We start from the raw sequence: 18706 nt of genomic DNA, 5'->3' as shown, positions 1-18706 counted from the left end.
TTCTGAGAGCGAGTTCAATGAGTTTTCGTCCAGCGCAACTGCTATCTGGAGATCGTTCGCCGTCCTCTCGATCGCATTTTCTGTCATATTTCGACTCCACTCAATATTTATCTTGGTGTTATTAGTGTTGCCTGTCTTTCGCTCAACAATCGACCCCGGCGTTGCCATCCGAGACAAAGATCAAAAGGAGCTCACAAAAGTGAGATCGCGCTGGTTTCAGGATGAACGGTGATACCTACTCATCTAGGGGTGAGTTCTCATCGAGCTGGGTAATTCTACACGGTCGAAACTAACATACCCAGGGGCGGACTCTGGTCGGTCAAGGGACCACTACGTGGGTGTTACATTTCAATTTAACTAAGCTCTATTAACAATCTAGCAGCGCGACGAACGACGCGAACGCGGAGATCGAGGAGAGAGAAGACGGTCGAGATCCCCGCACTACGGATCTAGGGGCTCCCGACGCGAAGCCGAAGCCGATTCATACTCTTCCAGCCGTGACTACCGTGCAAGGGAACGGGAGGATCGCTACTCGAGCCGCCGGGACGATCGGGACTATGATCGGGAAAGAGGTGACCGACCTGATCGAGGCGACCGGGGTGACCGGGGCGATCGCCGACGCAGAGACTACGATGAGCGACCAACGCGTCGCGAGAGAGACAGAGATTTGTTTGAGGATCGGCCTCGAAGAGAGCGCGGCGACCGGGAGCGCGGCGGCGGCGGCGGTGGTGGTGGAGCAGACAGGAGAGACCGAAAGAGGAGTCCGTCTCCCTCGCGCAAGAGGGAGCCGACGCCCGACTTGACCGATGTGCAGTCGGTATTGACGCGACAGCGCCGCCTCACACAGTGGGACATTAAGCCTCCTGGGTACGAGAATGTCACCGCGGAGCAGGCGAAGCTATCAGGTATGGTTTACTTCTGTTAAGTTAGAGCACAGCTGACAATTTAGGCATGTTCCCCCTCCCCGGAGCTCCTCGACAACAGCCGATGGACCCCAGCCGCCTTCAGGCTTTCATGAACCAGCCTGGCGGTGGCACCGCCGACACCTCAGCCCTCAAGCCGTCCAACTCCCGACAGTCGAAACGTCTCTTTGTGTACAACCTGCCTCCGAACGCGACTTCGGAATCCCTGGTCTCTTTCTTTAACCTTCAACTCAACGGGCTCAATGTCATCCAAAGCATTGATCCGTGCATTTCTGCCCAGATCTCGGACGACCGCACATATGCACTGCTTGAGTTCAAGTCGCCCAGCGACACTACTATAGCGCTTGCGTTTGATGGGATTACCATGGGAGAGCAGGAGAGTAACGGGGCAAACGGGGCAGCGAAGGGTCTGGAAGTGCGACGTCCCAAGGACTACATCGTCCCCAACCTTGCTGAGCAGGAGCTCGAGGGAGGATCATTGATGAAGGATGTTCCAGACTCACCCAACAAGATCTGCGTCTCGAATATTCCGCAATACATTCCAGAGGAGCCAGTGACAATGCTGCTCAAGTCCTTCGGCGAGCTGAAGTCCTTTGTTCTTGTCAAAGACTCTTCAACTGAGGAGTCCCGCGGTATCGCATTTTGCGAATACGCCGATCCCAACACTACCACCATCGCTGTTCAGGGTCTCAACGGCATGGAACTGGGCGACCGACACCTTAAGGTTGTCCGAGCCAGTATCGGTATGACCCAGGCAGCTGGGTTGGACATGGGAGTCAACGCGATGTCCATGTTTGCCAAGACGACTTCTCAGGATCTTGAGACCAGCCGGGTGTTGCAGCTGCTGAACATGGTAACGCCGGAGGAGCTCATGGATGGTGAAGATTACGAGGGTAGGCCCTCTCACTAGCCAATAACCGCAATAACGGATGCTGACTGTGATAGAAATTTGCGACGATGTGCGCGAGGAATGTTCCAAGTTCGGCAATGTCCTTGAACTGAAGATCCCCCGTCCCTCAGGCGGCAGCCGCCAGTCCCCAGGTGTGGGCAAGATCTTCGTCAAATTTGAGACCGTGGAAGCAACAACAGCGGCGCTGAAGTCGCTCGCGGGCAGAAAGTTTTCCGACAGAACTGTCGTCACAACGTATTTCTCCGAGGTAAGTCTCGCATATCCCATATATTGGCCATGTCTAACGAGCGCAGGAAAACTTCGACGTCAACGCCTGGTAGTCGCAGATCTGAACGCATTTTGACTTGTTCATTCCACGATGTTTTCTATCATATCCTTCCTATCTGAGATTCCCGAGGGATATACAGTAACGCAGGGTCGGTCAGGTTTGTCCTTGGGTTAATGATGTACCATAGCGATCAATGCAAAAATCAAACCCTCTTTCTGGTCCACCTGCATTAGTAGTCAATAGTCTGGCTGTCAGACCCAGGCCGTTAAATGTCAATGCGGCAGGCTAGTTTAGCCTACCATGGATCAGATTATACCGGACCTCCAGCTAGTAATCCTGGACGCAATAGTTTGACTCTGAATTCCGAATGCCGTCTCCTCGCGGTGTCCTACCATGGTCCATCACATGGAAATGAGAACCAGAGAGAGAGAAATAACCCCTCACTGATATTCTCGCTACTGAATCCGTCCTAATACTACGTATTCCTCCCCTGTCAATAGCAGTCCCAATATCCCAGACCGAGGCAAAAGCCAAGCCCTCAATTAAACCCTTCAGTGGTCCGAAGACCGAAGTAAACGAGACGCGAACACGGCATTTCGACAAATCCAACCACCATCTGGAAGTAGGAAGAAAAACTAGATTCCGAGCCACGTTATTTACGGGACCACGTTCTATATCCCCACGGGGTAGTTCAATTTGATTGAGATTGAGTAATACGATAGATCACATTGTGGCCATCGAGTTCGCGATGGAGATTACTCGCATATTAAGATAAATGGCATTGTGGGACGCAGCGAAATGACGCCGAAGGTCTGGGAACAATGAACATGTTCGCTTCCTGCACTGTGGAAGGATTTTCATAGGATTCGCTGCAATTTGGTTTTAATATATTGGTTTTGATGGTGTATTACAATTACAGATACACATTTACACCACGTTCGTTTAGGGAGTCTGGAGATGAGATGAGATGAGATAAAAGAAATAGATTAAATCAGTTCCAAGCCCTATTGATAGCAGTGGCATTATCCACCTGCCTATATTGTCCCCGAGTCCGAGGGCACCCTACCCGTATTCCATACTCCCTACCCTAGACTACCCTAAATAGGTGGGTTCCAGCCTCTATGCCATCTCCAGCTCGGAAGGGGCCTCGGAAATAGCGCACTCTTACTCTGGACTCCAGTCTCGGCTCTTTAACTCTACTTATTACTGACAGAGACAGAGGCTTAGCTACCTACTCCATTAGACTCCGCGCTAAAGTCTGACAGGTACAGTCGAGGCCCTGCAATTACATTTACGTACCGCAAGAGTAGCCTAAAACCCGTTATAGACTTCGCAGTCTATTCCTTGGATAACTGAGAGACACCCCGCCACAGTCGCATGATCCATACCCAAAGTCCCGACATCCTGGGTCGAGCACGGAAGACTTACTCCAAGCGTCCATTCCAACAAAGAAAGACGACATATGGCCAAGTGCCGCACGGCAAAACCGACTCCTACGCTCAGCGGGGAATTATCCCAAACAGACGAATTGTGCGCGTTATGCCTGTCGCTTTTGTGTAACGTCCATGGCCCTCGCGACTCCGTCCGGCGGGGTTGGCCGTTCACAGCGGTGCCTACGATCAACGGGACGCGCAAGTATAGTCTGGAATGGAACAAAAAAACCTTCTGGAAGTAAACGTCCGAGGCTAAGATATTCTATGTACGGGAATGCGCATGGGGCTGGGTCATGTGGCTGGGCGTGTTTCGTTGAGAATCAAGTGTGTGTTCGGCGCGGGAGTTTCAGAGTACGGAGTAGGTAGGTACTCCCACGTGGGGAGGGGAGAACCATTCTTTCTATATCTGATCATGTGCGCAGTAGTCTACACTTGAGAACCTTGGAGGGAAGAGAAGACATGGACAAGTGTTTCAGGCCGAACCACGCCCTGGCTATGCTTGGAACAGCCGATGCTGCATGTATAGTCATCGTGCATGATCAGGAGACGTCAAGAGTAATTTTCTTCGAGTCAGACCCAAGAGGTGTTTGGTACGAAGACATGTAAATGCCGAGGCTTCCAGAATACTTCCATCACGTCCCAAAAATCAGCAGTAACGGTCCCGCTGGTCAGAGGTTCGTGGGCGGGAGATTACCAAGGGTGACTGTAGATCTGCCAATTTATAGATAGAACGAAAATAGAGTGGATTTGTAGGATATTCCGAGTTCGGATTGACTACTTCAATGAGCAATGAACTAAACCCCTCTTTGATTACCACCGACTGCTGTAGATTATGCCATGAGTCGTATGATCTGCAGGGAAGAGCATCCCTGGAACGACGTTGAACGTGGATATGTCTCCGGCTTAGACTGCCGAGAATCTAGTGAAAACGTGCTTCTCATAGATGTAAATGAATCCATTATTGTATTGCTATACCAGGTCTGGAACGCCATGCCATGCCCTTGCTCTAGGAATCCCACCGACTCCTGAATACTCCGGCCTGTCCTGTCACACGTTGACCCGCCACACGTACATATAGGTAAGGAGAAAAGAAGCGAAATTGAATAGCTCCTGGGCGCCTTGGCCGGTGAATATGCATATGCATGTCAGAAGATCTGACAGTTAAACAGAAAGAATAAGGGAAATTAGGGTATAGTCGTGCGCATCGTAGATATACATTGCTTGCTTTTAAGGAAGTATTATATGAACGTAGATGAGAGAAACAGGTGTCATCGGTTGCCCGGCGCAAATGTAGACGCCGGATCCCAGTCTCGACTCTGCGAGGTTGGTGGGCGTGGCCCAGAAAAGCTCATCGATGGCCGTACATATCGTGCGTCTCGGCCGTAGTGGTTGTTTGGATCTGGGCTCATTGTCCGTGCGGTGTACGCAGGGCTTGGGGCCCGGGGGTAGGCTTCTGCGTATGGCTCTGCATACGGCTCGGGGTTTTTGAACGGTGATAGCATCTCATAGTTGCTTGCGTCGCTGCGCTTTTTGCGTGCGTCCGCAGAGACGAATTCGAATTGCGCGCGGTCATTCGGGCGGTACATCAAGTCCCACCATCCAAGGAACATAGAGGGGCGCGCAAATAGAACAAAGTTCCAGAGACCGACCAGCGTCAAGAGAATGAGAAGCGCGAGCAGCGTAGCTTTGTTCGGTCCAAAATCTCTGGCTTTGTCGTAGCATTGTGACGCATCTCCCTCGCTTGTTACAAGGCACATGAGCCACGGCAGGGCTTTTTCGAGGTTTTCTGGCGTCATTTCCGTTTGGTTGTTTGTTTTGATGAAGATGACGGCAAAGATGAGGACGTTTGCGAGGATGACGAGAACGAGGCAGTTGCTGCGCCATTGTAGCTTGAGAATCTTGCGGACACGGCGGTATGCTTGACGAGCGCTGAGAGTCACGGCGCTGGCGGTATAGGATGGAATGTTGGAGCTGTTGGTGGTCGATGCAGTGTCGTAAAGGGACTTGATGTAAATGTGCACACAGTACCCCATGGTGCTAAATTGCATAATCAGGGCTGCACCTGAGAATGCTATAATGGGGATCCAATAGTCCTGCAAGCTCTTCTCGATGTTGATATGGCAGACATCGCCAAACCGAAACGATACTCCTGTCAAGGCAAGCATAATCGATGTCCCAACGACTGGTACTCCCAGACCACAAATGAATGCCCCCCACATGAACCGAGGCCCGAGAATCACTTCCCAGCAGACTTGCAGATGGAATGCAACGGTGCGGATAAAACTGAACACCACAACCACCCATCCGCCGAAGAGCAGCATTGCGCCGGTAAAGGCACAAGATACGCTGGAATACATGTCTCGAGGCGTGATCTCATTGTAGCATTGGTCTGGCTTCGTACCGAGGGGAATGATGAAGGCGATTTGCATGCAGCATATGCCCAGGGTAAAGCAGATGCTCAGATAGTGACGGTGTGTTCGTTTTGCCGGCAGGACCGCATACGATATAAGTAGGAATACACAGAGCGGCAATACGGCGACGGAGACCCAGCTTGCGATTCTTGTTTGTTCCTGCAGCTCTGAAAGTACAGTGTTAGAAAATATGGCAGAAGCGTAAGGAGTGAAGGCCGTACCTTCTCCATACATCCACGATGCTTGTGGACATGGCAGGCAGCAGGTAACATTGCCCAAGGGCTGGCAGAGGCGTCCGTTGAGAACTACGGTGGGCATCCGTCAGTGGAGCGTAGTTTGGAAACATAAAGTAACAACATACATCCACCATCAGTGTCAAAGAGCGACTCTTGGTAGTACGGAACCGGGCACTCCCCATTCAAACTATTCCCAGACATGCTGCGAGTGTCACTTTTGGATTTCTTGAAACGTAACGGATGCGGTCAATGCGACGGTGAGCGTGGTGGGCATATTCTGACTGCAGTGGGTTCTGTATAACATTCAAGACTGGACACCTCGTGGCAGAGGCTCGCAGCCACGCGACAATTGCGATTGAGCAACAAGAGACGTAGTTATCGAGTTATCGCATCGAAGGCGAAAGCAAGAAAAGACAGGCATGGATGGGGGAGGGGCGAGACACAGCCAGATATAGTACGGAGTGGTCTGTGACGGTCCCCCAGCAGCTCCGATGAAAAAGAGATTTCCGTGGGACGAATGATGAGCGAGCTGGAGGCCCGTTCGCTCACAGGCACGGAAATCGACGCGATTTGCCTCCAGCTGGACATGATTGGATTGAGGGCTGCAAAAGAACCCTCGAGACAGCGGCGGAGACTGACTTGGCATCAGGGGGGGTTGTGGGATAGGTGGGGAGCCAGAGCAGTGCGCATCCAAAGACGAGAGAGAAACTGCACTTGGATAGCACGCTAGAGTCTCATGGGGTTCCAATCAACCGGAGAGAACCGAGAAGTGTATCAAGATGAGGCCCAAGTGGGCGTGGGATTGTTGGGCGGGGCTGTACAGTCGATACCGTACCATACCAGATCTTACCAGTCGTAATCTATTTTGTCTCTCCCACAATGAATCCTCGAGAATCCTCTCTCAGTACTCCGGTCGACGTCGAGGCTCGCCATCAATTGCTCCACGATTAGCCATCCGCAATCTATTTTAGTCTCCGCCTCTTGTCAATTCGAGTCTGGAGTACAGAGTATGTCGCAAAAGCTACGAACTCTTCTGATGAGATGGTGCTGTAACTAAAGCTCCGGAAATTTCGACTCCCCGTGCTCGAAATAGCAGCGCCTGCTATTGCTCCGTGGATTATTTGCCTTCTCCAAGCAGCAGCTCGAGTAAGTGACCCCGACAGTCCAGCCCAGGCTGCCCAGCTACGTTTACCCGCAGCTGACAAGGATTCGCGGCTCCGTCAGGCCATCCTCCACTCGCCGCCAGCTATACCAGAAACAGTATCAAGTCCAGGCCTAGCGCCTCGGGGCGGCATTAGCCATGCATGTTCCATGGCTTCCCTCATGCTGATTGACGCTGCCTTCCAGAGAAACTTCGGCCGTCTCATCATCACGGCCACTCGGGCTGCAACAGCTGCAACCTTGCCCCTGGTGCCTTGTCGTCGACTCCTCGCACGAGGCTACTGGCGCATGGCGGCGTCTGTCAGCTCGGCTGCGACGTTTACCCTTTTATTCAGCGAATGATAATCGTTCAACTTGGGGGGATTTATCTGCTTATTCTGGTTCTTTCTAAAATCTGAATAATGCCTTTGATCGCCCTCTGCCTGAGTATCTAGCCATGGCCTATGGTCCATGATCCATGGCACTTGGCTGACGGGGTTATTCTGAGGCAGATAGTTCCACTGGAGTTAAGGCCTCCTGCGTTTCCTCCACACTGAGTCGGCGGGTCGACGTCGGTACGGAGTTTGACATCTCTCGGCTTCCACGTATGGAAGTGGATTCTAACTTCTGCCACGCGAAGATCCTTCCAAAATATGGCGAGTGCTGTGCACTGAAGGTTTCACATCGGCTCGTGGTCAAGCATTCTAGATCCTCAACGACGCGGGCATGATAGCACCGAGTCTTTTGTACGTCACTGAGATGGTTTTCTCTCGGATAACTTATGCACAAGGTGCTGTCCGTTCTGAATCATGAGCACTGATAAAGAGCCGCACAAACCGACCACATGCTGGCCACTATACCAGACTAACTCCAAATGGGGCATGCTGCGCGTGTGTTCGATCAGTATCAAGTATTCAATATTCGAGTACCTCTCTTGGCCAACGAACAACCATGGAACATGCGGTAGACAGTCGGTTTCCGGACCGGTTCCAGAAAACCTAGCATACTGGCAGAGTGTCCTCGAGTACCTCGGCGCGCGCATGGACATTATTCTCGCGAACAAGTATAGATTGTCGGCGCCTTTTTTAGGTTCCCTCAAATCATTGAAGCAATGTCGATCGTTGCTTGCCCACTTGTTTCAGGTATCGAAAACAGTCAACCACGGTTCACCCACCCGCTTCTCTCGTATCTGATCGAGAATGCCTATCACTTCCAATATTGTGCTTGCTGGTATGTCACTGACATTCTGCGGGTATGCCATAAGCCATAAAATACCGCCAGGCACCAAATAAGGAGTGCCGATTGCGACAGCGCTATTTGTCTTCGCGTGGGGATTCAATCAAGACAATTTCCAAATCGTTAGTAACCACGCGTTAAATCTTACGCCCAGAGTTTACCAAGCCCGGATTGTGGATATCCCAAGGTACGGAAAATGGCCTCGATCACGAAGTCAACATCCCAGTCCTATCGAGATCAGCTCTAGTCTACCCCAACAAGGGCAATCAACTAGTGTAACGTTCGAGACCCTGCGATAGCAGCCACAATATAAAGAATACGACGCGACTATCAATTCATTGCTCGCAGCTTACTCCGACCCTAGTCCATGTTCCGCAGTCAGCAATGGAGTTCTGGAATCTTTTGTCAGCTTCGATTTCAGTTAATCCAACCCTATCCATGCATTCGTCTCCGCCGGTGTACATCTCTCCGCCGCTGCAGTTCGAGCATATTCACCGAGATTCCCACCACCTCGAATGGAATGTCTTTGGTCCTATCGTGTGATGAACTTGCATTGCTCACATCAGCGGCATGAAAACGGGATCCATGGCTCGGCTATGCAATAAAGCAATCTACCCTTCGAGAAGATTAAGCGGGGCTGTTGCATCCCCATGATTCCATCAGGCACATTGCCAAGTATACTCCATCGATAAAAACCGAATTGAGGCTGTGGACGTTGGACTCGGGACCTCCGAGATTGGTGGCGGGGAGCAGAACAAAGAACTTCGATTGCTTAGCGACGCCTCTGCGCCGTACCAAACCTACGGAGTAGCATCTGGCGATCATTACTCCCAGTGTCCTTGACGTTACGGAGTATGGCGTCGCATGAACCACGAAATGCCGCAGTAAACGGGATAGACGAGGATACCTTACTCAACGGAGACCGGAGGTTCCCGTTTTTGTTCTGAGGGGAAGGTCAAGAAGCCATTGACCAGTGAAAGCGACAACCCTTGAACTCGCGAGTACCGTTCTTATCATCGAAGCGAGCCTGGCGATAGGGAACCTTGGCTGTCAAAGCAACAGCCCGGAGAATAGCGAATCGGCCGATCGACATAACGAAAGGAATCAAGCACAGGTCACGTTTGCAAGATCTCATCAGCATCACAGCCTGTGGCGTCTCTCGTCGATCCTCCGCACTGCAGCCATGTCAGTGACGCTGCAGATGCTTCAGCTGTATGGCCAACGCATAAGCGCGCGGTCGGCAAGATCACATACTCTTCCAGCCAATCGGCGCCGCCTTCTTAGGGCTAGGGGTGACGGTGAGACCTGTTGGTTCTGCAGGCAAGCCACCCGCCACAACTATAGGTCCGTCACCAACCTGACCGCAGCTCGTGGGATTCGGCAGCTTTGCCTCGACTTCACCCTTAACTGCCTGCGCAGTCTGATTGATTCTTCGGCCGCCGTGCCGCGTGCAGCGCCTTGGAGCTATCGGCTGAGATACGAACGAGCTGTTGAACTTTGTACAGCCCTTGTCTTTACAAGACATTACTTGACCGTTGTATACAGTCCTGATTTGTGAATTCCATACGATGCCGCCGCCGTCGTTCCCGTCAGGATCGGTTTCTCTCCCCTATTCCGCACGCCGACCAACTATCAACACTGGATAGCCGACTGCATAAACATGCTTGCCCTCGCCGAGCTGACCCCTCATTTCCCGCGTGCCTATCGACTTGCGATACTCGGGCGGATTGCTTAGCCAAGATCGCGGATTGCGCGCATGATGTTGAAATATAGTTCGCTCTATCTCTCGCTCTTCAGCTTCTGGCTAACCTAGCGACTGGGTATCGTGGAGCGGCGCAGGAACTCAACGATGCAGCTTTTGTCATCATCGCCATCGTTGACACCAAGTTGCGATGCACCACCTCTCACTACCATGACCTTGTCCAATTCACTCCAGGCAACTTGCAGAACTACGAAGCTGGGATCCCATGAGCTCGATTCCGAGAATGATTGAAAGCATCGTCATGATCAAGGTTATCTGCACTCCGGTGGATCAAGTTCAACGTTACACACGAGAATATCCCGCCTGCGGGAGTGATGTCGACGGAGCAGTGCAGGGACAGAATTCCCTGCGCTTGGACATACACAGGCTTTACTCCGCGAGTCCGCAGGGGTTGACCAAGGATGGCCCCCATCAAAGAGCTGCAGGAATGAGCTGTTCATGCGCAACCCTGCTTCTACGCCATTGTCCAACCTGGAGAAACTTGATAGTAGCTCACAAGTGGTGTAACACCATTGCGCAGAGGTTGCGACTTGCGACCTGGGATTCGCGTCAAGACCCTCTGAGCAATGCCGAGAAGAGCTGGGAATCTAGTTTCCTTGCTTCTCTGATGGGGTTCCTGAGTGGGCTTGCTACAACTCTTCCATGTCTCGGCACTATGCATGACATTTCAGGGACTCGCCTTGCTCGAGTACATGGAAGAACCATGAATCTGTTCGTCCTCGTTACACCCCCAAGTTGACCACGGCTGGTAAGCTTCAAACTTGTGAGTAGAGTCTAAACGAGGTTACAGCAGCTGGTCGGCAGTTAGGACGTGATTTGAACGGGTCGGTTACGCATGTGACAAGTGAGGACCTGGTTTGCATCCATCTACTCAAAGCCCAGGGTTTGGGTTTAGATTTAGTTGTACGGATAGAAGACAAGCTTCCGCATGGCAAGGACAAAGGTAAAGCTCATGGTATTTCTATTATTCAAGACTAGTGCGCTATCTGCTCTAAACTCCGCGATCCGGATTGTATCCAAGTCGCGTAAGGTAGGACGAATATGAGGGGGGTCTGTTAAGTCCTAATCAAGTCGAGTTAGTTAAGCTCCTCACAAAAGCAGCTGAGTAACGATTGAGCAACGAAGCAGTATCAGAAGTCCATTTAGATCATTGGGCTCGACCACGAGGACCGAGACCCTGACATAAGAGGTACCAGAAATAATAAAAGAAAGGTGTGTTTCATCATGCAAGGAATTGAGAAAGCAGATGGTAGAAAAGCTTACCTTTACTACTACGCTCCCAGAGCGTTCTCAATCCCCCAAGCGATCAAATGCCATGTAAACGACAAATTTCCCTGTGAGGAACACGTAGCATCAACACTGTCGCTGTCGCCGTAGTCGAAAGAACGATAAAGACCCTTGACCAACGGACAGAAATTTTCTGCGGTCCGGTTCGAAACCCAAGCGGTCGGGCAAATCTGGAAGAACAACAGAAACAAAGGTTGATTGGATTTGGAGCTTAAGACCTAAGCGAAAGCGCAACACGTGATCCACAACGCAACACATGACCCAGTCCCCACACTGGATTTCGCAAACCCTCAAGGCCGACAAATTCGAGATTTGCTTCCTCTCCGACCGACTTGCTATCGCCAACACCGCAACCCGTCCGACAACCACCACACACCAACCTCAATCACTCAAAATGGGTCGTCTTCACTCCAAGGGAAAGGGCATTGCCTCTTCTGCTCTGCCTTACTCTCGCACCCCCGCTCCCTGGGTTAAGATCACCACCGAGCAGGTTGTCGACCAGATCTGCAAGCTCGCCAAGAAGGGTGCTTCTCCTTCCCAGATCGGTGTTGTCCTCCGTGACAGCCACGGTGTTGCCCAGGTCAAGACTGTCACTGGTATGTTGGAATTGATTTCGAAAGAAATGAGGGACTGAGGCTAATGATCAATAGGTAACAAGATCCTCCGTATCTTGAAGTCCAACGGTACGACATCACCTTTGTTACTTCCTTCGTGTAGACCGGTTGCGCTGGGCGATTGAGGGATAATTGCGACGAGAAATGAAATTGGAGGTTGCCAACGAGGAAGAGATTTCATGCAGATGAAGACCGGTAACAGGTTGAGAATTTGTCACGATCGACTCTTCCTCTGCCAGCAACCAACCGCCTACCTCGCGCGAGAATCTCGATGTCACCAGCGCACGCCATTCGTAGAAAGCCACCCAGCACGCAGAAATGCAGCTGCGGTTATGCCTCTGTTTGGTTTCAAAAACTGACAGAGTGATGTCCCACAGGCCTTGCCCCCGAGATCCCTGAGGACCTGTACCACCTCATCAAGAAGGTAAGCATTGACATTTCCAATCCGATTCTGAATTCACCGCATGCTAATCATCATGTTCCAGGCCGTCGCCGTCCGCAAGCACCTCGAGCGCAACCGCAAGGACAAGGACTCCAAGTTCCGCCTCATTCTCATCGAGTCCCGTATCCACCGTCTGTCCCGCTACTACAAGACCGTCGGTGTCCTCCCCCCCACCTGGAAGTACGAGTCCGCTACTGCCAGCACCATGGTCGCTTAAGCGGTTTACTCCCGTTGTGTGTGATATCCCGGGTCTGGTTGTTTTGTCGACGAGTCGAGGTCACGCCGCTATTTTTTTTTGTCTCAAGTCATTCCGAAATGGATGGCCTTGAGTGATGAGCTGGTGTGGGTTTAGTTAGGGGGATTTATCAGTCTAGCTAGACCTGTGGCCGAGGTTGCCGCGAGTCAATGAGATCTAAAATATAAAAAGTTCTTTACCCGAACTTGTTGCATTCTCTCGTATCCGCGTCGCATAGATATTTGACAGATAAATTCCCAAACATTGTTTTCCAAGATCATGCCGTGCCTTCCAATTCATAGTTTTCCAAATGCCCTAAACCAAATTTCAACCCAAAAATCCTAAGCAACAACTCAATCAGTATACTTTACCCCGTCGCCCTCCAAGCTCCTTCCAGAACTCCTATACACAAAATCCCCCTGCTCAGGCCCGCGCACACCTCTCAACCAAAATGCCACCTGGCTCGCAGGGTAGAGCGTCGTATTCCGCCCAGACGGATGCAAATACCAGCTCGCGCATCCGCTCGTCCAGACAAAGTCCCTACTTGCTTCCTCAATCCACCGACTCTCTTTCTCTTCTGCGTGCGGGGCTAGGGCGACTATATTCGGATTGTTCACCATCTCCTTCTGGTTGCGAGTGAAGGGCTTCGAAATGAACCGCAGAATCCTCGAGAAGATGGATGGCCTGGACCGCGACGCGTAGAGGGAAGTCAATATAGGATCGAGCACCTTGAGCGTAAACTCGATCTGACATTCAGCGGTGAACAGCACAGATGTATGTCCCGTCGCTGTATTCGGTCCGACGAGGATGAACAGGTTTGGAAAGTGCGAGACGCAGGTGCCGTAGTATGCGTTCGGGGCGTGGGCGATGCTGTTTTCCCACTGCACGCGAGCATGTATCAGCAACTTGCTTCTCTTGACATATGATGTTAGGGCAGGGCACATACATGTTCACTTATACTAACACCTCCCTCCCCGCGAATCTCATTTCCAAGAGGAAACAGAGGCTGAGATCCCTTGAATCCCGTTGCAAGAACGATGGCATCAGCATAGATATCTCTGCCCGAGATCGTCCGTACACCATTTGCAGTAATCCGCTCAATTGGGTCCTCACGAATAAGCTCCATGTTCTCCCTGTGCAAACAAGCAAGATAATCCGTATCCATAACTCGTCGTTTACAGCCCAGTTCCATGTTCGGAATCAGGATGTCGTAGTACTTCTCCGGTGCCATTTTCTTCAAGTATGCGAGCTGGGACCTCATCCTCCCTTCACGGGTCTTTCTCCCCTCCACAAGCTTGAAGGTCTTGAAGTAGCTCTCCAGGTAGAGGAAGATGGCATACCGGAAACAACGCATTACCAGGGGTACATGCCGGAATACCCATTTGACGGCAGACGGGTATCGAGGGTTCGGCCGGGGCTCGAGCCAGTGAGGCTGGCGGATGAACTGCGTGACGCTTTTCGCGCTCCCCGGGTTGTTGGTTAGAATTGGGACGAACTGCGTTGCGCTGCAGCCGTTGCCTTTGCGAACACAATACCAAAGTCAGCCTAGGTAGCCCTAAGCCAAGAATTGAGTTTAGAGAGTAAACAACGCACCAACAACAGCAACATGCTTCCCTTCCCAGTCAAATCCATGATCCCAACGCGCACTATGGAACAGCCGTCCCCTATACTCTTCCGCCCCCGGAATCTCACACTCATTCGGCTCAGAAAGCAAGCCCACAGCCGAGATGAGCACCCTCGCTCGCCGCTCATAAACCTGCCCCGTTTGCTGGTCGAGGATGCGGACGGTCCACGTCCCGGAGGGCTCATCGAAGACCGCCGCCTGAACGGTCGAGCGGAATGTGATGTGCCGCGGGATATTGTGCTCCTCGGCGACGGCCCGACAGTACGCAGCTATCTCGGGCTGGGACGAGAATTGCTCGCTCCAGTTGGGGTTCAGCGCGAAGGAGTATGAGTAGAGGTGTGATGGGACCTGCGGTACGCTGGTATTAGGGAGTAGGAGGAAAGGAGGATAGAGGGCAGCGTACATCGCAAGCGCAGCCGGGATACGTGTTCGCCCACCATGTTCCTCCGAGCTGCTGGTCCTTCTCGTAGATCTCGAAGGTTGTGCGTGGGTATTTCTGCTGCAGGCGGATTGCGAAGCCCACGCCGGAGAACCCGGCGCCAATGATGAGGACGTCGGTGTCGACGAGCATTGTTGCGAGTTTCCTGTAGCGAGATGAGCGGGAGACGGCGAGGTTAACTCAGGCAGAGATGCAGCTGCGTCTGCTTGCCTGGGCGGGGAATAAATAGGTCAGCAGACCGACACCCCCGGTCCGTTCTAACTTCTTGCAGGGGTGCTCGGGGATCTCCGTTGGAGGGACATGAATTATTGAATTACTGTTATTAGAGTATTTCGAAGCGAGCTAGATATATTGGTGAGCGGCATACCAAAATGCTCTAATAAAGGAATGAGTATATACCAATGCGCCACGCTAATGCAAGCAAGTAGAACTCCACGAAGAATGGAGATGGTAGCCCCGCGGAGATTCCGCGGAACAAATAACCGAAAGCAAATGGTATCAGAGGTGCAAAAGCAGAGATTCAACACTAAAACGGGTAACCCTACAAACGCAGAAGTACGGACGCTCCAGCCAAGTCCTCGAGGTCATGAAGGTGGGAAAGGATGGTGCTGTAGTAAAGACACTACTATAGGCGAGGACTACGACTCAAAAACAGTGAGCCGAGGTGATGTCCCAGGCAGCATAATGCTGTTTGGACGGGCCGTGTGAGCGCACAAGCTCACAGCATGTCAAACCAAAGCCAAGATGGAAGCTAGGGTTTAGCATGTATAGCCTGGCGAAAGACCATGCCAGCTGTTCATGCATTGGTCAAACAAAAAGGGACCGATACTGTGGGAAACCGAACATCAAGAAACTCCGGTGACATCAGTATCCTCATCCCAACCCCATTCCCTGCGCAATTGCTGAGCACGGTACTCAGTGGCCCAGCCCAAGTCCTTCTCGATATCTTTCAGCAGCCGCAGAACCATCCGCCGCTCACTAGGATCCGTCAGGCATTGCCCGCTAACGAACAGCGGCTGCAGAGAGTTGATTCGCACTGAGCCCGCTGGACAGGCCATGGCAATCCCTACGATCTCACGACTGTGGAACTGAATATCGGTGGAGTTGTATCGGCTGGTGATTGGGTTTGTTGCACCACTGGGCTGGGGCAGCTTGTGGATATGAAGCAGGATCCGACCCATGTGGTAATGTTGCATGGCGGACGAGCACATTGGTATGCTATACCATATCTCAGATAATGACGGTGCGTCGTCAGCGTTATCGCTCTTAGTTGCGGACTCTGGGACACCGATACGAGCACATGGGTGGAATGTTTCTGGGAGACCTTTGTACCACACATCAAGCTCGGCTTCGAGACGATACCACCGCTCGAGCGAGACTTGCTGGGGAAGGCCTATGGGGCTTGAGTTTACCGTGCCTGGAGGCCCGATAGGTGCAGTTCTGTTGGGGCTTATGAAATTTATGATCTTGGAAATGATCCAAACCAGTGCATTGGAAATGGAGTCTTCCTGCATTACACCCTCTCCAGGGTGCCCGCCAGCGCTCACATTGTTAGGGCGCACAAAACCTAAGCTGTCGATCTTAAGACCTGCTTCTGTCCACAAGGCGAGATCCTCGGTATGTAATCTGGTGCGACTCCCATTTATGACTAGCAAGGGTCAGTAGGCTAAACGGACAGGCGGTATGACCAGTTCACTTACAAGCAGAGAGATAATCTTGTCGAGCAAAGTTCCAAAAAGTTGCTTTTCTAGCCTTAGAGAGGCTCGGTCTCTTGAGCTGCAGGGAGAGATCCCCTGGTGGCAGGCGCTGGAGTGGTCGCATTCCAACCTCCGCTAGGTCTAGCAATGACTTGACGCCACTCAAATGCCGGTTCCATGCCGGACCCGTTGCATCAAGGAGTTCGTATACAGACAAAATAGCAGTGGCCGCCAGTATTTCATCCGAGCGGACTCCATGCGAGAGTCGATACTCGGTGTAACTCCGTGCACGCTGTGCGTCGGCGTCATCACTCATACCATTCACCTGGCCTTGAGCCGTCATATCACGGCTACCACCATTGGGCTGTAGCTCCTTCATCAACAGCTGAATAGCCTTCTCATAGTACTTGGCCCCTTTCCAGCACCAGTCGATATTAGCGGTATCTTTCTGTACTCCTGAAAATGCCCGACTTAGGCGGACCCCTACTGGTCTGGATACATTGACATGCCCTAACTGCTTTGCGGCTTGTGCGCAAGCGGCGTATTTAAGCAACGGATTACGGAGTGCTTTAATCGGCACTTGGGAAGAAAAGTATGTCCCAAAGTCATACAGGTCCATCCTAGAAAGGGTCAGTCTTGTAGCGTAATGAATGAAACATCATAACAGCTTACCACGGCCCCGGAATCTCTGAGAAGTGCCTCAAAAGAAAAGTTACTTCATAGTCTGTCTCCACAGGCGCGTCCGGGTGATTCTCAACAGGCTTTAGTGCTAATGGTGACCTAGCGGAATCTGGAGTGCGCTGGATGGTAGGATCAATTGGAGGCGATAAAGACTGCGACGGATTAAGAAGGAAGTGTATATTGGTATTGTTGGCATTATCAGAATGAATCGAGATGGGCGGAGAAATCTGCGCTGATATCGACGGGGGTATCTGGTTTGGAAGAGATGTGGGCATCGTCGTCGAGATGGAACTGAAGGGCGTAGTGACGCTTCCGGGCGTTGATACAGACGGCTGGTCAACAACCAAAGCAGGAAACGGAAGGCGATCATGCGCTGCAAGTGTCGAGAGCGCCTCGAGGCCTTGAGTCTCCTCTCCCGTCTCCGTCGGAGTCATCTGCGGATTATCCCAGCGCGCATCTTGCGAATTTGCTGCGAGTAGCGCGGCCTCTGATTCTGTCAGGGCCGGCTCCAGATCTTGCCCGTACGGGTCTGAGTTGTCGACGAATATCACTATGTCAGGAAAATCTCCATGTCAGCCGTCCCTTGTCCAAGCGCATAATCCATCGACAACCGTACCATGTTTTGGAATATCCAGCCAGACACTATCCTTGTCAAACGTGTTCTTATACGAGTAAAATCCCTTAAGGCTGCCGCGGCCCTCGGATGGACCGTTATCGTTCATCGAAGCATTTTGCTGATGGCGAAAGACAACCCCTTCGCTCGGGCGACACTCCCTTCCACCTTTCTGGCATTGAGTACACACGGGCTTTTGCTCGTCACCTAGATCATTGCAAGAGCATGTTTAGTCTCGTTCCTTTAGCCATGCGGTAGCCATATAGATCGAGCTGTTGAAAGAGCTACTCACATTTTAGTTTGCGGGTGCGACACGTCAAACTATCCAGAGAGAAAGATGCGATCACGCATCCCAGCACAGGTCAGCCCCTACTGCTTTAAAGATATACTTGTCAAGCTGTCACAAAAAGAATCGCATGATTGGACAGCTAAAAACCAGGGATACAGCTGTGAGAAAAGAGCTGGGGGTACACGTACCAGCCTGTGCGGGATCGCATACCGTACGGTAACGTCTGCGGCGAAGCGACAGCATTCGAGGATCGCGGTTGTGGTAGATAATCTTGTAAATGCAGAGTGATAAAAGTAGAGAGCAAGATGATGGATAGACAAGACGGCTATCCACCCTGAAGAGCGAGTGAGAAAAGGGCGTCAGAAGTTGGGGGCTCTCCGCGAAATTGAAGATGTGCGGAGGCTCGGCGGTGGGCTCAGACCGACAGGAGAAGCGGGGAGCGGAGGCGGACGGTGGCGATGCTACG

General features: G+C 51.9%; 6 protein-coding genes across 6 annotated transcripts; 3 read left to right on the top strand and 3 right to left on the bottom strand.

Annotated features, from left to right (window-relative positions):
* Positions 1-38: 38 nt before the first annotated feature.
* Positions 39-2412, top strand: BDW74DRAFT_20321 (splicing factor u2af large subunit). The gene is made up of 6 exons (XM_073732189.1): positions 39-249; positions 303-334; positions 383-905; positions 950-1816; positions 1869-2080; positions 2127-2412. The coding sequence occupies exons 1-6, from the start codon at positions 222-224 to the stop codon at positions 2151-2153; spliced, it is 1689 nt and encodes a 562-aa protein (XP_073583928.1). The 5' UTR covers positions 39-221; the 3' UTR covers positions 2154-2412.
* A 1771-nt stretch (positions 2413-4183) lies between these two features.
* gprM lies at positions 4184-6865 on the bottom strand. Its single transcript, XM_073724487.1, has 3 exons — positions 6307-6865; positions 6167-6250; positions 4184-6112 (listed from the first exon to the last, which is right to left on the bottom strand). Exons 1-3 carry the CDS (start codon positions 6380-6382, stop codon positions 4803-4805), a joined length of 1470 nt encoding a protein of 489 aa, XP_073583927.1. The 5' UTR covers positions 6383-6865; the 3' UTR covers positions 4184-4802.
* Positions 6866-10319: 3454 nt separating this feature from the next.
* Positions 10320-11264, top strand: BDW74DRAFT_20294 (uncharacterized protein). The gene has a single exon (XM_073732188.1). It carries the CDS (start codon positions 10525-10527, stop codon positions 11056-11058), a length of 534 nt encoding a protein of 177 aa, XP_073583926.1. The 5' UTR covers positions 10320-10524; the 3' UTR covers positions 11059-11264.
* Positions 11265-11940: 676 nt separating this feature from the next.
* On the top strand, positions 11941-13097 carry BDW74DRAFT_153218 (40S ribosomal protein uS15). Its single transcript, XM_073724486.1, has 4 exons — positions 11941-12202; positions 12257-12289; positions 12598-12644; positions 12706-13097. The coding sequence occupies exons 1-4, from the start codon at positions 12001-12003 to the stop codon at positions 12877-12879; spliced, it is 456 nt and encodes a 151-aa protein (XP_073583925.1). The 5' UTR covers positions 11941-12000; the 3' UTR covers positions 12880-13097.
* BDW74DRAFT_153214 (flavin-containing monooxygenase) lies at positions 13098-15134 on the bottom strand. The gene is made up of 4 exons (XM_073724485.1): positions 14925-15134; positions 14491-14869; positions 13844-14415; positions 13098-13778 (listed from the first exon to the last, which is right to left on the bottom strand). The coding sequence occupies exons 1-4, from the start codon at positions 15090-15092 to the stop codon at positions 13251-13253; spliced, it is 1647 nt and encodes a 548-aa protein (XP_073583924.1). The 5' UTR covers positions 15093-15134; the 3' UTR covers positions 13098-13250.
* A 156-nt stretch (positions 15135-15290) lies between these two features.
* On the bottom strand, positions 15291-18606 carry BDW74DRAFT_153212 (uncharacterized protein). Its single transcript, XM_073724484.1, has 6 exons — positions 18429-18606; positions 18244-18272; positions 17955-18158; positions 17330-17888; positions 16661-17277; positions 15291-16608 (listed from the first exon to the last, which is right to left on the bottom strand). Exons 1-6 carry the CDS (start codon positions 18446-18448, stop codon positions 15806-15808), a joined length of 2232 nt encoding a protein of 743 aa, XP_073583923.1. The 5' UTR covers positions 18449-18606; the 3' UTR covers positions 15291-15805.
* Between the last annotated feature and the right edge of the window lie 100 nt (positions 18607-18706).

Source organism: Aspergillus multicolor (assembly GCF_047715735.1).
Source record: "Aspergillus multicolor strain CBS 133.54 unplaced genomic scaffold BDW74scaffold_12, whole genome shotgun sequence".
In the NCBI taxonomy this organism is placed as follows: domain Eukaryota; kingdom Fungi; phylum Ascomycota; class Eurotiomycetes; order Eurotiales; family Aspergillaceae; genus Aspergillus; species Aspergillus multicolor.
This window is presented reverse-complemented; position numbering and strand designations above follow the sequence as displayed.

Bases quoted from the DNA above. Each gene is read 5' to 3' on its own strand.
- BDW74DRAFT_20321 (XM_073732189.1), top strand. From the start codon at position 222: ATGAACGGTGATACCTACTCATCTAGGG. The intron at 906-949 runs GTATGGTTTACT...CTGACAATTTAG, and splicing joins GGAGCAGGCGAAGCTATCAG to GCATGTTCCCCCTCCCCGGA. The intron at 1,817-1,868 runs GTAGGCCCTCTC...TGACTGTGATAG, and splicing joins GGATGGTGAAGATTACGAGG to AAATTTGCGACGATGTGCGC.
- gprM (XM_073724487.1), bottom strand. From the start codon at position 6,382: ATGTCTGGGAATAGTTTGAATGGGGAGTGCCCGGTTCCGTACTACCAA. The intron at 6,251-6,306 runs GTATGTTGTTAC...TGCCCACCGTAG, and splicing joins CTTTGACACTGATGGTGGAT to TTCTCAACGGACGCCTCTGC. The intron at 6,113-6,166 runs GTACGGCCTTCA...CTGTACTTTCAG, and splicing joins ATCGTGGATGTATGGAGAAG to AGCTGCAGGAACAAACAAGA.
- BDW74DRAFT_20294 (XM_073732188.1), top strand. From the start codon at position 10,525: ATGAGCTCGATTCCGAGAATGATTGAAAGCATCGTCATGATCAAGGTT.
- BDW74DRAFT_153218 (XM_073724486.1), top strand. From the start codon at position 12,001: ATGGGTCGTCTTCACTCCAAGGGAAAGGGCATTGCCTCTTCTGCTCTG. The intron at 12,290-12,597 runs GTACGACATCAC...GATGTCCCACAG, and splicing joins CCGTATCTTGAAGTCCAACG to GCCTTGCCCCCGAGATCCCT. The intron at 12,645-12,705 runs GTAAGCATTGAC...ATCATGTTCCAG, and splicing joins TGTACCACCTCATCAAGAAG to GCCGTCGCCGTCCGCAAGCA.
- BDW74DRAFT_153214 (XM_073724485.1), bottom strand. From the start codon at position 15,092: ATGCTCGTCGACACCGACGTCCTCATCATTGGCGCCGGGTTCTCCGGC. The intron at 14,870-14,924 runs GTACGCTGCCCT...AGCGTACCGCAG, and splicing joins ATCCCGGCTGCGCTTGCGAT to GTCCCATCACACCTCTACTC. The intron at 14,416-14,490 runs GTGCGTTGTTTA...GTGTTCGCAAAG, and splicing joins GAAGCATGTTGCTGTTGTTG to GCAACGGCTGCAGCGCAACG.
- BDW74DRAFT_153212 (XM_073724484.1), bottom strand. From the start codon at position 18,448: ATGCGATCCCGCACAGGCTG. The intron at 18,159-18,243 runs GTGAGTAGCTCT...GCAATGATCTAG, and splicing joins TCGCACCCGCAAACTAAAAT to GTGACGAGCAAAAGCCCGTG. The intron at 17,889-17,954 runs GTACGGTTGTCG...TTCCTGACATAG, and splicing joins GCTGGATATTCCAAAACATG to TGATATTCGTCGACAACTCA.